Source organism: Aspergillus eucalypticola (assembly GCF_003184535.1).
Source record: "Aspergillus eucalypticola CBS 122712 chromosome Unknown BO83scaffold_6, whole genome shotgun sequence".
Lineage (NCBI taxonomy): Eukaryota > Fungi > Ascomycota > Eurotiomycetes > Eurotiales > Aspergillaceae > Aspergillus > Aspergillus eucalypticola.
This window is the reverse complement of record NW_020290280.1, coordinates 584,165-597,590: the sequence shown is the minus strand read 5'-3', so window position 1 is coordinate 597,590 and position 13,426 is coordinate 584,165. Positions and strand designations below refer to the sequence as shown.

Here is a 13,426-nt window from a genome sequence, read left to right as displayed (position 1 = left end):
GACCTCTGTAACCGAATTTTGAGCGGTTTTTTTTTTTTTTTTTTTTTTTTTTTTTTTTTTTTTTCTTTTCTTCTTGGAAAACTACTTGGACCTGATATGATGGTTCGGATGATTCAAATTTATGTGTCTCTACTATTGGTCTCCGAATTTGATGGCATCCCGCTAGTCCAGCGGAAGCGATATTTTTCAATGGGACAATAATTGTACAACGCCTAAAAAGCGTTTCCATTATGTTATTCGTTGAAGGACTCCTTTTTGTCGACATCCAACCCCACCAGTAATTACAAGCTCATGCTATCAGATAACGACAGCCACCATTAGGAGTGATAAATAGCGGATCAAACAGATGCGTGCCATTGCTACTGCTCCAAGAACTCCTCTACCCGCTCGATAAGATCCGCTTTCTTACCGGCATTTGAGCGTCCATTCGAGGTCAAAAAATCTTTCAGGATGGCGACCGTAAGCTAGAAACCGCTGGTTAGTAAAATGTCATAGATACCATCATGGGGCCATGTAGGACGCTTGTGCTGGCTTACCTTGGATAGCGTCCCCTTCTCGTGATGCTTGCGGACCTCTTCCTCTAGGTTTCCGGAGCCCTCCTCGACCTTGACTTTCTTCGATGGTTTGGAGTCTTCGGTTTCGCTTGCTCGGTCTTTGGATCCTCTTTTCACGAGGGTGCTTGTTGGGGGAGAGGCCGCTGCTGAGGTTTTGGCGTGTTGTTTTTCGAGTTCGTCGGCCCAGGATAGTACGTAGTCGCCGGCGCGCTGGAATTGAGTTGTTAGTATGTTCAATATCAGGAGTTGTGTTGGGTATGGGTGGATGTACCTTGTCGATTTGGCGGTATTTGGGGATGGTTTTGTCTTCTGGTTTTTCAGGGAGATCTTCGTCTAATGCGAGAGCTTGTAGGATGCGGTAATGCCATTGAAGGGCTGATTACGGGTTGTCAGCTTCTCTTTCATAGTATACGAGCAGTGGATGGCAGAGTTGACTTACATGGATTGGGGTATCTGAGAGGCTCGTACACCCCCTTCGGCAGCTGCAATTGCTGAACGACCACGCGCATCTGATCAATTAATGACTCCGGCGCGACATTCAGCGTAGTTTCAGGGTTCTGCCGGATATCGTCTGCGAACGGGAGAGGAACAATCCACATGCCAGGAGGATATTTTTGTACGCCATTCTCATCAAGCTTTTCTTCGCCTGCGATCATAGCGGCGAGGACGGGGCCAGCCCCCTTGCGTGCAATGAACCAGACGAGTGCCATCTTCTTGTTACGCAAAAGCGTCTGGTGCAATGCAGAAAATACTCGCGAGGAGCCTACATAGTCTTCCTCGGATGGATAGATAAAGTATGGGTGTTTGACGTTCGCCCAAAATGGAAGCGCAGTGATAGGCTTGAACCCTATAACTCTGATCACTGGCTCACCGAAGTCCCTGAGCGCCTTCTGTTCATCGGGCGAAAATGTTACTTGGTCTCCACCGAACTTATATGCCTTTCTGATCTCCCATTTCTCGACATTACGGCCAGTATCATCTGCAGAATGGGTAGTCACGCCTTTCGCGACCACAGGCTTCTCGCCGTTCAGCCAGATGAAGGAGTTTCGAGCGGGCGCTTGCCTTCGTAAGAGTATATAGCCCGATACCGAGATCCTGAAGTCTGGACCGAGTTCTAAAGGCATGTTCGAAAAATGAGTGCGACGCGGGACCGTTCTTGAGTTGATACTGGATAGAAGCGTGTTGAGGAGTGAAATTCCATCCCCGGTCGCTGTCGCCGCCTTTGAATCTGATTGCAGATACGCAGGCGCCTCTGGATCGTTGGGCGATGACTTGTAGATAATATCCTTTGTATGTGGAGTGAGTATTGACCCCTACCACTTTGCCATAGAGTATGATAGCTTACGTCATAAAACTTGCTGTTCCTGAACTCATGCTCAGGACGTGAGATCGGAAACAGCTCAATGGTGACACCAAGATCGTAAAGATCTTTAGCACGTACAGTCGCGGCCGACCGTAGGGTTTTATCATCACCATGGGGGTTGTCATTGTCGGTTATAATGAACAACCGCCGGGAGAGGAAATTTGGCGCTCTGGATGTGAATATCTGATTGGCGCAAAATAGAACGTTTGCCATGGAGACTTGCTCTTTCGCCGGAGATAGGACCTCCCTTGAGTCTCCATCATCATCCACCAGCGCTCGAAGTTCTTTGACTTCCTGGGCCGAAGGAACATCCAGGTCGGTGAAGAGGTAGCAGTTGGGGTAGGAGAGGTCTCCGCGACTGTCTTCATCTTCTTCAAAGAACTTGGACGCCTGCGTCCCAAACAGCAAAACCCCCATCATGTCTTGTGGATTGGATATGATTCGCTGTTGCATGAAGTGATAGGCGCATTTGAGCGCTGCCGTAGTGGGTGATTCTTGGGTGTGTTTCTTAGGGTCTGCTGAGGGACGAGGCGTCAACATGGAATCGCTGACGTCGATTGCGAAGAGGACTGCATCTTTGACTGATCTGTAGCTCTGATCTTATCGTCAGTTCCGGACTTTCAGTCCAGGCTCATGGTAGGATGTGCGTACAGTCTCATCAATCTCCTCCTCTTCCTCAGCCGCTTCATCTTCGCGATGTGGGTTACCGTCCGCCATACTGGTTGTGGTGGAGTGGGTTGAAGTATTCAAGGTAGTATCGAAATGAAGACAGGGAAGTATAAAGCTTTTAGATAAGTTGCATTTAGAATAAGGAACAAGTGGGGCTGTTGTGTCTGCCTGTTTGGCCTCTGCTGCCTGCAGCCGAGGGGAGATCTAATAGCAGTAGTATCTATATCGTCACTGGATCCCGTCGCGAGGGACGCGATAAAACCGGCGGGCAGAAAGACGCGGGGAGACACGAACATCATGTGATGCCCGCCCTGTAATTGATGACGCTAGGTGGCCGGTCATTGGCTGTCGGGGGTCGGAGTTAGTCGTGGTATCGATCGGGATGCTCCGTCATCAAGCCGTTCTGGACTTTTCAGCTTCCAGAAGGCCTTGCGCTGTTGTATACACCCACTACCTCTTCTTGCCACTCGTCTATCAATTTATTGTTTAATGCAGGCCTGAATTGTTCATCCACTTGCGCGATACGAACGGTCTTTCTTTGTACCTCCTTTGACTAGCTTAATCGATCCTACAATTACCGGTCATGGCTCTCCGGCGCCCGTTTACTCTTCCCCGGCAATTGCTGCGACCGGCATCTCGCACCCTGTTCGGATACAGGCAGGAACAAAGATGTGGACTGGCGACAACGGTACCTCCAGTTACCCAGGATGCAACCGGCTCTAAGGGCCCTACGGCCATGGTCTTCCTCAACATGGGAGGGCCCTCGACGACAGACGAAGTAGAGGATTTCCTCAGCCGGCTCTTTGTACGTCTCCGACCATGGCAAGCTGTCATTTTGGCTGCAATATTTCTAACAGTCTACTTTCAATAAAGGCCGACGGCGATTTGATTCCTCTAGGCAGGTTCCAGAATTACCTCGGGCCTCTCATTTCGAAGCGACGCACACCCAAGATCCAGAAACAGTACGCGGACATCGGCGGAGGCTCACCCATCAGGAAATGGTCAGAATACCAATGCGAAGAAATGTGCAAGCTGCTGGACAAGATCAACCCGGAGACTGCGCCTCACAAGCCGTATGTCGCCTTCCGTTACGCCAACCCGCTGACGGAACAAATGTACACACAATTGCTGGAAGATGGTTTTGGCAATGGCAAGGGCGGTCGTGCGGTCGCATTTTCGCAATACCCTCAATATTCCTGCTCTACTACGGGTAGCTCTCTGAATGAGTTGTGGAAATGGAGGAATCGGCTGGAGGGCAAGCGAGCAAACGGAAACGTGGACACTTCCGGAGCCATCCAGTGGAGCGTTATTGACAGATGGCCTACGCACCCTGGCCTTGTGGAGGCGTTTGCGAGAAACATTGAGGACCAACTCAAAACCTATCCGGAAGATAAGAGGAATGGAGTGGTTCTCTTGTTCTCGGCCCACAGTTTGCCCATGAGTGTTGTGAACAGAGGTGAGTCCTTGAGGAACCTGTCACGAGAGTCCCGGTGGCTAATCGAGTACTTTCTTTTTTAGGTGATCCCTACCCAGCCGAGGTCGCTGCAACTGTGCATGCGGTCATGCAAAGACTCAATTTCAGCAACCCTTACCGCCTCTGTTGGCAGTCTCAGGTTGGACCAAAGGCTTGGCTGGGGGCGCAGACTAGCGATACCGTTCAAGAGTATGTGAAGCGTGGACAGACTGACATTGTCCTCGTACCAATCGCCTTCACCAGCGACCACATCGAGACTCTGTATGAGCTGGATCTCGAAGTCATGGAAGAGGCGAATCACCCGGGTGTCAAGCGGGCCGAAAGTCTGAACGGCAGCCCTATATTCATCCAAGCCCTTGCAGATCTTGCTCAAGAGCACTTGCACAAGGGAGAGAAATGCTCGCTGCAAATGACTCTGCGTTGTCAAGGCTGCAAGAGTGAGAGGTGCTTGGAGCAGAAGAAGTTTTTCGCTGGTGAACAGGGGGCGTCCTTGGTAGTATAATAACCAGGCACTAGAGTTTCATTTCTTTTTACAAGGGTTCTGTTCTCTGATGTATGTATGTGAAGGCGTTCTCTGTACGATAGTCTGTGTGTCTATACAAGCAATAAGCAACGAGCTACAACCATTTAGTTCACGATTTCGGCAAATTCCTCATGTGGGTGAATATGTCTTCCCGAGGTTTAAACCAGTCAGCGGCAGGATCACCGTCGCACTACTAGTATCTTGACTCCTGGCAGCTCCTATGGAGAGTTTCTGGAACTGGGAAGGGGTACACTTCGGACCTAAGTACTACTACTTGTAGTCGACAGCGTGGAGTGATGTAAGTGGCCCGAGGCGGCGGGTAGTCCAGGGCGTTATCGCCGAGCTGGCTTGCCTTGCTTCTGAGATTTCTGAGACTTGCATACCCGGGGCTGATCCCCAAAAATGGGCTCGAACCGTGAAACATCTCCCACAATCACCACCCACCACCAGTCATGGCCATCCTAGGCTGAAACCTCTAGAATAACGTCACCACTACCTATCTATAAGTTACTAACATGCGCTGGCATGTATTCCGTCCCAGCATTTGCTGACCTGTCGAGTGTTTCATGCCGATTGATAAGCGAAATGCTCGGAGTTTAACTTAACTAGTAAACGGACTACCATTTATCTGGTCTCCTCCTTCCTTGCCGGCTTTCCCCCCGCCCGGTTTTCTCAAATGTTTTGAGCCCACCTCAGGTGTTGTACTGTTTCAACCCCAGAGCAAGCAAATGTAGGCACCAGTCTAGTTGCTCTACCCATTATTCCTGCTTCTAAGGTGCGAAACCGCTCGCACCATGTCCACAATCAGGCGCGGCGCATCGCCGACTGCGCATACCGAGGTTGGTCCGGGATTGCAAGCCGGACTACTGGACGCTTCTGCGCCAATTGATACTGGACTGGAGACTTGGGAAGACCCCATGTACACCCACGAGCGAACCCCTCTATTGGAACAAGACAACGAAGAGTCGCTACCGGAGCATGACCATCGGGCTGACCCACCAAATAATGATCCCGTCGGCCAGCGAGGTTTCTGGCAGACATGGAGACGGCCAAGCGTGAGTCTCCATCAACAATGGACAATGGTCGTGCCCGCAACTTCTGACACGTAACAGATCCTTTGGATTCTTCCATTTCTTGTCTTCTATATGCTAGGTATCGGCGGCACTGCAGTGCCCAAAATCAACCTAATGATGTCTCTCATTTGCAGGGACTATATGGCGAAAAAGGCGACCCAGGACCCGGGTTTCACGTATCTGCCTGTCATCATTGGAAATAAGAATTCGCAGTGTCAGACACCCGAAGTCCAGTCGTTGCTTGCTCAGTTCCAGTTGTATTTCAATCTCCTGGCCGGAATACTATCGGCGCTGGCATGCCCCAGACTCGGTCACTTATCAGATCGCTACGGTAGGACAAAGATACTGGCCCTCAACGCATTGGGGACCATTTTGGCGGAGGCTATCTTTGTCTTTGTCTCAGCCAAGCCAGATCTTGTGTCTGTGCATGTGCTTCTACTGGCTGCTATCGTGGATGGCGTCTGTGGTTCTTTCACCACCATTATGGCGCTGACAATGTCGTATGCCTCCGACTGCACCATCCCATCGAAGCGGAGTGCAGCATTCGGGTATGTATACGGCTCTCTTTTCGCTGGAACCGCAGCTGGGCCTCTGCTGGCGGCTATCTTGATTAAGAAAACAGGCCAGGCACTGAGTACCTTTGAGGCCTCGTTGGCCCTGAATGTTCTCTACCTCATTGCAGTCATGACCATCATCCCGGAATCATTATCGACAGACCAGCAGCGGCAAGCGCGGGACAGTCATCGAAGAAAAGTCATCGATGAAGGGGAGGCAGGCTGGCTGAGCCTGGAGAACCTCAACCCCAAACGGCTAATTACACCTTTGGCTGTTTTGCTGCCGCCAGTAGGACGTCCCAGCACGCTTTTCCCCAATCGTCACGGCGCGACCCCGGCTTTGCGCAGGAATATCATTCTTCTTACAGCGATGGATACCATTGCATTCGGGGTAGCGTTGGGAACCGCTCAAGTGATCATCATGTATGCCGAGTACAAATTTGACTGGGGCAACGTGGAATCAAGCCTCTTCATATCGATTATAAGCATCGCCCGGGTCGTCAACCTTTTTGTTGTATATCCGATCATCATCGCAATCTTTCGTGAACCACAGAAACCAGATCACATCGTTTCCGGCTCCAGCACCTGCGAGATTGTTATTATACGACTTTCGCTTTTCCTAGACATGGTTGGCTATGTGGGTTTTGCAATGTCATATCAGGGTTCTATAATGGTATTCTCGGGGATCGTCATGGCACTTGGCGGTATGGGGATACCGACAATGCAATCATCTCTCACGAAACATGTCCCTCGTGAACGGTTAGGTCAGATCCTTGGCACGAAAGGACTCTTGCATGCTTTGGTTCGAGTGATCTCTCCAACCGCTTGCAGCCTCCTTTACAGCCTAACGGTTGGAAAGTTCACTCCAGCGATATTTGTTGTCCTGGGGGCCTTGTTCTTGCTCACCGTCTGTGCCAGCTTTTTCATTAAACCACATGGTATGTGACCTACCTACCTCATTGTCTAGGAATGTCTGCTAACGACTCTGTACTTGGCAGTTACTCTTGATGACTCTTACCCAAATAGTCCTCGAGGTGAGGCTGATGACGAAGGCTTTGTGGCGGATTCCATTCTCTAGTGATGCTAGAAGGGGAGCCCAGCAGTTACTATACTACACGCGACCGCAGATTTGGGTCTTGATTAGACTGATCTTCGTGACTATTGGCGTATAGAGTTGTTCAATTATATATGTGATTATTAGATACCGGTTTATACATTCGATAGGATTCGTCAAAGGACCACTGTAGCATGATCCCATGGACTAGTTGTCAGAGAATAAGGTAGTAGTCTGAGGAAAGGCCGGGTAACTAGTTAACTAACACAAGGATGTTAGTAAGACGAGTGGGCACACCGGGAAAAGACCGGATGCGGTACGGCGGGCGGTAGCGACCAACTCGACCAAGCTGGTGCAAACTTTCCGACCGACAAGCTCCGAATCCCTCCTACTCTATCATAGAACTCCAATTGTCTCAATTGACCAGCCGGCGCGGGGTTCCTGACGGTCCCTCTGTCATTGAATCCTCGTAGCCTTCTTTTTCACTTAATGATTTAGTGGTGATCCGGCCCAGCCCGCTGTCAGCGGTGCGCAAGGTTAACCACCATGGTCTCCAAACCCACCAGCGGCACACCAGCTGTGCCATCACGAAATGCTCTACGAGTCCTCCGTCGATTAGCTCTTGCAGGATCGACTGTGGGAAGCTTTTGCACGGTTGCAGCCATTACCTACGACGTCCATCGTCGGGTGCGCGTTGCGGAACGAATTGTCGAAAACAAGCGGGCCTTGCAAACCTCAGCCCCGAACTACGATGCAACATCTGCAGCAAGGAGACTAGCACGTATGATGGAGGCGGCTGAGGCAGGAGAGTTTATGGGCTTGGAATCACTAAAGGAGCAAGATCGGAAGTTCAGAGAAGCGCAAGCTGTCCCGGCTGGAGTGGACGTTCATGGTGACGACTTGAGCTGGGATGTCCAGCTGCAAGACCAACAACCTTCTGCCCCTGCGGAGACTTATATGGATACTGCACGCTCTAAATTGATTGACACCTTTACCCCCGGACAAGTACCAGCCAATACGACCTCAGCTCCCAATCTCCCTCCGAACCTAACACGATCGACTGATGCACTGGACCGAGCAAAATCCGCCCTTGCCAATGCGAAACAAAGAACAACCGAAGGTCATGAGAAACAAACAGAAGATGTAGCTCAATGGCATGATTCAATCACAGAAGAAATGCAAAAGTTTCTTGACCACGGTCGCCCTATTGATGCCGCCCACTTGTTTTTGGACGCCCACCCCGCGACGTTGAACGGCATATCTACAGATAGACGGGAGGTTACAGTCAAGACATTTTATGCGAATTGCAGAGAAGAAAACGTCATGGTTGCGAGGAATATTTTTGAACGCCTAGAAGACGTGGACAAAGTGTCTCCTAGCATGTGGAAAGTTTTGATGTTCGCGCTAGCGAGAAAGGGGAGCATCGAATCCGTCGCCACTATATTTACCCGATACATGCACAAATTCAAAGTGCCCCCGGAAATGGTTGATATTGTGCTCCGATGTCTGCTAGAGTCTCATCGACTTACCACGGCGAAATGGTTTCTTCTACGAAACCTCGAGGTTGACCGTGGCTGCGGCTTATGCGGCGCCTATCTCGCCGGGCTTTGGAAGAAAACAAGGAGTATCGAGCTTTTGAACGGGCAATTGAAGAAGATCCTAACTATCCTTCCACGCTTGGGGAAGGAACCCACCGACAAGCTCTTTAACCCCGTGATCAAAGCATACGTGGAATTCGGTCGGCTGGCTGATGCGGAAGCACTGGTTAAAGACATGACGACTAGATACGGCATTCCACTTCGCTGCCGAACAAAGGGTCTTTTGGTATTTGGAAGGGCTCTGGCCTGTGACTGGGAGGGTGTGGACGCTGGGTTACAGCAGATGCATGAGCTTAAGTTGACCTCGAGGAAGTATGACTTTACGCCGATATTTGACCGCATCTTCCTCGAATACTGGGTATCACATTCCGGTGAAGAGATCCGCGAGTTTGTCTACCGTTATATCGAGAAGTTCCAGATGGTTCCCGACAAAATTCTTTACAAGCACATTTTGGAGGCATTCGTGGAAAAGGGTAATAAAGAAATGGTTGACGAATTTGTGCGGTTCGCACGTGAGCGCCGTTGGCCGAACTTCATCAATGAGCAGGAATTCTTGGAAATGCTCCGAAAACGTCGACACGCTCTTGAGGAAGCACCAGTGGGATTCTGGCAGATGCTGCAGGCAGCTCGGGCGAAGTATGGACAAGCTGCCACATCGCAGCAAGTGCTTGGATATGATCAGCGGTCGTTCCCACTTGCCGAAGTCAACCTGATGCCGTACACGCAGGACCCGTTACCGTGGTACCAACGAACGCTGCAACACATGACTCCCTCGAGGCCAGTTGACCAATACCAAAAGCTCCACAAGCAGATGTCTCATTACATGCATGTCGGTAAGCTGACGGAGGCGTTGAAATGCTTTGAAAATGCCAAAAACGCGCGGTTCCAATTCAAGCAGTTGCATGTTGAACTCGCAGTCATCTGCACTCTGCTTGAAGAGGGTGTCGGTGCTGCTCGTGCTTTGATCGATTCCGAGTGGAAGAATATTCGCCACTTGGTTCGCTTCTTCCCTCAGTTCTTCCGCCAGATCATGGAGGTCGACTCTGAGGCTGAAGGCCAGCTGATCAATATGGCCGTGCTTCGCTTCTATGAGCTGTGCTGGTCAAACAAGAAGATGACAGTCAAGCACCACATCACGGTAGCGACCAGCAGAAGGCTGATCGCAGTGAAGAAGCCTGAGTTGGCCGTTGATCTGCTGGCCACTGTCTACATGTCCCGCTTCCGGCACTCGTTGGCATATGATGGTGTCTGCATGAAAATGTTCATACGTGCGTTTGCCGCGACTGGTAATCTGCATGGCATGCGGTGGTGCATCTTGACTGCTCTGGCCCGAGGAAGCGCACTAAACCGTGACTTTGTCATCGAAGCCCGCCGGGTCACTGGAAACCTGCAACGTCAGCTAAGCTCGGCCGAAGGATCTAAGGATGCGTCACGGGACATGGAGAAGATCGAGTATCTGACGCATGCCGTTGAACTGCTGGAGAAGAAGAGCCAGGGCGATCCCCAGCTTTGGCAGCTCAAGACCAACCCGACGGTGAAAAAGGCCGGTCGCCGGCTACTAAAGCGCCCTCTCGATGAACGGCGTCTGTACAAGAAGGCCCATCTTCAGGAGACAATTGAGGGCTGGGATGAGGAATATGAGTTGGAGGCCGTGCTGGGCCGTATTGACATTGACCCGAAGTCGATTGCGCTTCGATGGAGCGAGAAGCACTGTCTGGGGCAGATTCGTGACATTGATGATCTGCTGTGAATTCGGGATGGCAATTGTTCTATATCACTTCCACTATTGTTGTATTATGTTTGTATTTCCGGCTGTGTGCTTGTGTATATATCCCATGCTGCCATATTCAATACTGTGTATAACTACTTGTGATTTTAATCTGCAATTGGATTTATATGTATTATCCTGCAGAGTTCAAGTGCAGTTTGCATTTAAGAGCATCTCAAATGTACAATCTTGCAATCAATCATCATTCCTATGGTAGTATATTCTCAAAGACACTTCTGCATAGACTCACCGAGACCGTCAGGAACAGTCAACGCGCGTGGTTCAGTAATAATTACCATTGTGTGTGGACTAATTATAGATACAAGCCCTGTTTCACTTTCTCTTGGCTTCGTATTCGACATGAGTTGCTGTCCACCATCCCAGGATAAAAATAGCTTCAGAATTATGCTAGTATGGAACCCTAGTGGGTCAAAGCTAGATACCAAGTAATCTGGCTCTGAAGCATCCTCTAGTATCTGTGATTCCAGAACCACGCCCTTCCAGTGACACGCTGAACTTCTGATTAATAAAAGCCCGAAAGCTGTTTATTCTGTTCGCCACAACCACCCCCTCCCCCAACCCTTATCATGGCTCAGAACAACTTGACTGGCGCCTGTCTCTGCAGGAACATCACATATCGCATTACCTTGCCAGATCCAGAGACTTACCCAAAGGTACTATTCCCCAATTCAAATATCCACAAACGCACAATCTACTAAGTCCATCACTAACAACTACCAGCTAATCATCTGCCACTGCACCCACTGCAAACGCTACACGGGCTCGAGCTTCTCTGCCAATATTATCATCCCACAGGCTAGTTTCGAGTACACGAAGGGTACACCCAAGCTGTATACGGACAGCAGTAAGAGGGGTGTACAGGTGCTACGCGAGTTCTGTCCAGATTGCGGAACACCGTTCACTTCACGGTCGAGCGATGATGAGGACGTTGTCGCGGTGAAGTCCGGGACGCTTGATGATGAGCATCGGGTTAAATGCTCGGAGTTGGAAATGGAGATATATTATCATCGGAAGGATGGGTGGGTGGATGGGTTGGGGGATGAGGGGGTGAAGAGGGTGGATGGGAGTATGGGGGATTCATAGAGAGAATAAAGATTGTAGGCAAGATGAAGTTACCTTTGCTACTTATTGAGTACGAATTCTGTGTGGTGACTTCTCCTCCCGATAGATTGCTAAGACTGGATTAGAACTATGTGAGATAAGGTACTAATGCACGCGGAAAGCAACGGGCTTGCTGCTCGGGGTGTTTGTCTTCTAATCTTCTTATCTACAAAATATTAGGTGTTGACTATGCTAATGCAGACCATTGGTTACCAGCCTCTGGCTAGTCAATATACCTAGCACTAGCGCTGTTATCAACCCATATACCCATGTCTATGGCGCGAACACAAGGGGGTCAATGGGACTATATCAGCAAATGATGCTGCCTAGCACGTCACACCCTCTCAGCTAGCCATTTGCTCCTCCCACCATCGTTCATCATGGCTGCACCCGAGCTCAAGCAATGGGTAGCTGCAGCTGCCCCATCCGAAAGCAGCCTTGAGCAGCTTCAACATCAATATGCTGGATACTGTCATGCACTTATGCCACACCTGACCGATGCAAAGAAAATCCCAGTGACCCTCTATGAGTTCCTTTCAGGTAAACAAAATACGTCCGAATTTATCCGATTTGTGGACCAAGTCCCTCAGATCAAACAATTATTGCAAAACAAGGATTATTCCTCTACTGTCTGGGCCCCAAGCAACACTGCACTTCAGCGACTGAGCAATGAGCTATCTGAGGAAGATGTTCTGGCTCTCCTTCAAAGACACATCTCGCCATCATTTCTTCCAATATATTTCCTTCTAACAGCCCCAACCATCGACACACTATTCAATCCTGACCAATTGAATGGTGCCCAAAGGATAATAGTCCGTCCTTCACTCAACGGCCTTCGCGTGAACTCCCAAGCAACTGTGATCGAACAAGACCACCTCGTAGCAAACGGTCTGGTCCATCTAATCGACCAGGTTCTTCCACCGCGACCAACCATTGCAGCTTTTCTCGCTGCTCTGCCATCATCCGATTTTGACCTGTTCCAGTCTGCAGTGAAGCAATCTGGAGCTATTCTAAATATTCTGCATGATGAGACTCGTCGCGGCGGAACCGTGTTCATCCCTACCAACGAAGCTTTCCGCAAGCTGCCCGGGGAAGTCCAGACATACCTCTTTAGCGATGAAGGAGCTGCATCTCTTCAGACTCTGTTGAGATATCATGTCATTGCGAATCAATCATTGTACTCCAACCGTTTCTACGATCAGGACTCTGCGCCAGAGCATTTCATACAGACGCCAGAAGCTACGCCCGAACATACGATTCCTACTCCTGAGGATCAGGCGGATCGCTTGTGGCGTGTACTCAAGGGAGTTCGTCGCTTTCCCTTGCCTACGTGCTTGGATGGGCAACATCTAACGGTGGCTGTGACCCGATGTGGGGGCTTGATTTCAATGATGGTCAATGGAATTGCAAATGTGACTGTACAGGATGGCTTGGCCAGTGACGGAGTGTGTCATGTTGTGGACTCAATTCTGTTTCCACCTCTACAGGATGAGGATGCAGAAGTCCAGCCAGTACTTTCTGTTGAAGATGTGAAGTCGAGACTGGCATAGTTTGGCTTTCCATGGCAGCTGCGTCTGATTTTGTTATAAATGTGACTTTATTCTGAGTGTGCCCTAGGTTGTTTCAATCGCATTAATATTTATAACTCTCGAACGCTTACTGCCTTCTTCCTAC

At 50.0% G+C, this 13,426-nt stretch overlaps 6 protein-coding genes across 6 annotated transcripts; 5 read left to right on the top strand and 1 right to left on the bottom strand.

The window, feature by feature from the left end:
• Positions 1–195: 195 nt before the first annotated feature.
• akuA (putative DSB repair complex subunit Ku70) lies at positions 196–2,775 on the bottom strand. Its single transcript, XM_025530694.1, has 6 exons — positions 2,569–2,775; positions 1,900–2,511; positions 994–1,840; positions 826–929; positions 537–764; positions 196–464 (listed from the first exon to the last, which is right to left on the bottom strand). Exons 1-6 carry the CDS (start codon positions 2,632–2,634, stop codon positions 360–362), a joined length of 1,962 nt encoding a protein of 653 aa, XP_025390611.1. The 5' UTR covers positions 2,635–2,775; the 3' UTR covers positions 196–359.
• Positions 2,776–3,001: 226 nt separating this feature from the next.
• Positions 3,002–4,677, top strand: BO83DRAFT_333259 (ferrochelatase HEM15). Its single transcript, XM_025528331.1, has 3 exons — positions 3,002–3,391; positions 3,460–4,042; positions 4,105–4,677. Exons 1-3 carry the CDS (start codon positions 3,170–3,172, stop codon positions 4,560–4,562), a joined length of 1,263 nt encoding a protein of 420 aa, XP_025390610.1. The 5' UTR covers positions 3,002–3,169; the 3' UTR covers positions 4,563–4,677.
• A 319-nt stretch (positions 4,678–4,996) lies between these two features.
• On the top strand, positions 4,997–7,438 carry BO83DRAFT_333258 (putative tetracycline-efflux transporter). Its single transcript, XM_025528330.1, has 3 exons — positions 4,997–5,638; positions 5,696–7,148; positions 7,209–7,438. Exons 1-3 carry the CDS (start codon positions 5,378–5,380, stop codon positions 7,286–7,288), a joined length of 1,794 nt encoding a protein of 597 aa, XP_025390609.1. The 5' UTR covers positions 4,997–5,377; the 3' UTR covers positions 7,289–7,438.
• A 239-nt stretch (positions 7,439–7,677) lies between these two features.
• BO83DRAFT_376358 (pentatricopeptide repeat protein) lies at positions 7,678–10,801 on the top strand. Its single transcript, XM_025530693.1, has one exon. It carries the CDS (start codon positions 7,811–7,813, stop codon positions 10,610–10,612), a length of 2,802 nt encoding a protein of 933 aa, XP_025390608.1. The 5' UTR covers positions 7,678–7,810; the 3' UTR covers positions 10,613–10,801.
• A 269-nt stretch (positions 10,802–11,070) lies between these two features.
• BO83DRAFT_406482 (GFA family protein) lies at positions 11,071–11,903 on the top strand. Its single transcript, XM_025533882.1, has 2 exons — positions 11,071–11,304; positions 11,372–11,903. The coding sequence occupies exons 1-2, from the start codon at positions 11,218–11,220 to the stop codon at positions 11,732–11,734; spliced, it is 450 nt and encodes a 149-aa protein (XP_025390607.1). The 5' UTR covers positions 11,071–11,217; the 3' UTR covers positions 11,735–11,903.
• Positions 11,904–12,110: 207 nt separating this feature from the next.
• BO83DRAFT_376357 (fasciclin domain-containing protein) lies at positions 12,111–13,405 on the top strand. The gene has a single exon (XM_025530692.1). The coding sequence runs from the start codon at positions 12,133–12,135 to the stop codon at positions 13,300–13,302; it is 1,170 nt and encodes a 389-aa protein (XP_025390606.1). The 5' UTR covers positions 12,111–12,132; the 3' UTR covers positions 13,303–13,405.
• The last annotated feature ends 21 nt before the right edge of the window (positions 13,406–13,426 follow it).

Bases quoted from the DNA above. Each gene is read 5' to 3' on its own strand.
- akuA (XM_025530694.1), bottom strand. From the start codon at position 2,634: ATGGCGGACGGTAACCCACATCGCGAAGATGAAGCGGCTGAGGAAGAG. The intron at 2,512-2,568 runs GTACGCACATCC...CGATAAGATCAG, and splicing joins AGGAGGAGATTGATGAGACT to AGCTACAGATCAGTCAAAGA. The intron at 1,841-1,899 runs GTAAGCTATCAT...CCACATACAAAG, and splicing joins GGAACAGCAAGTTTTATGAC to GATATTATCTACAAGTCATC.
- BO83DRAFT_333259 (XM_025528331.1), top strand. From the start codon at position 3,170: ATGGCTCTCCGGCGCCCGTTTACTCTTCCCCGGCAATTGCTGCGACCG. The intron at 3,392-3,459 runs GTACGTCTCCGA...CTTTCAATAAAG, and splicing joins ATTTCCTCAGCCGGCTCTTT to GCCGACGGCGATTTGATTCC. The intron at 4,043-4,104 runs GTGAGTCCTTGA...TTTCTTTTTTAG, and splicing joins CATGAGTGTTGTGAACAGAG to GTGATCCCTACCCAGCCGAG.
- BO83DRAFT_333258 (XM_025528330.1), top strand. From the start codon at position 5,378: ATGTCCACAATCAGGCGCGGCGCATCGCCGACTGCGCATACCGAGGTT. The intron at 5,639-5,695 runs GTGAGTCTCCAT...GACACGTAACAG, and splicing joins AGACATGGAGACGGCCAAGC to ATCCTTTGGATTCTTCCATT. The intron at 7,149-7,208 runs GTATGTGACCTA...TGTACTTGGCAG, and splicing joins CTTTTTCATTAAACCACATG to TTACTCTTGATGACTCTTAC.
- BO83DRAFT_376358 (XM_025530693.1), top strand. From the start codon at position 7,811: ATGGTCTCCAAACCCACCAGCGGCACACCAGCTGTGCCATCACGAAAT.
- BO83DRAFT_406482 (XM_025533882.1), top strand. From the start codon at position 11,218: ATGGCTCAGAACAACTTGACTGGCGCCTGTCTCTGCAGGAACATCACA. The intron at 11,305-11,371 runs GTACTATTCCCC...AACAACTACCAG, and splicing joins ATCCAGAGACTTACCCAAAG to CTAATCATCTGCCACTGCAC.
- BO83DRAFT_376357 (XM_025530692.1), top strand. From the start codon at position 12,133: ATGGCTGCACCCGAGCTCAAGCAATGGGTAGCTGCAGCTGCCCCATCC.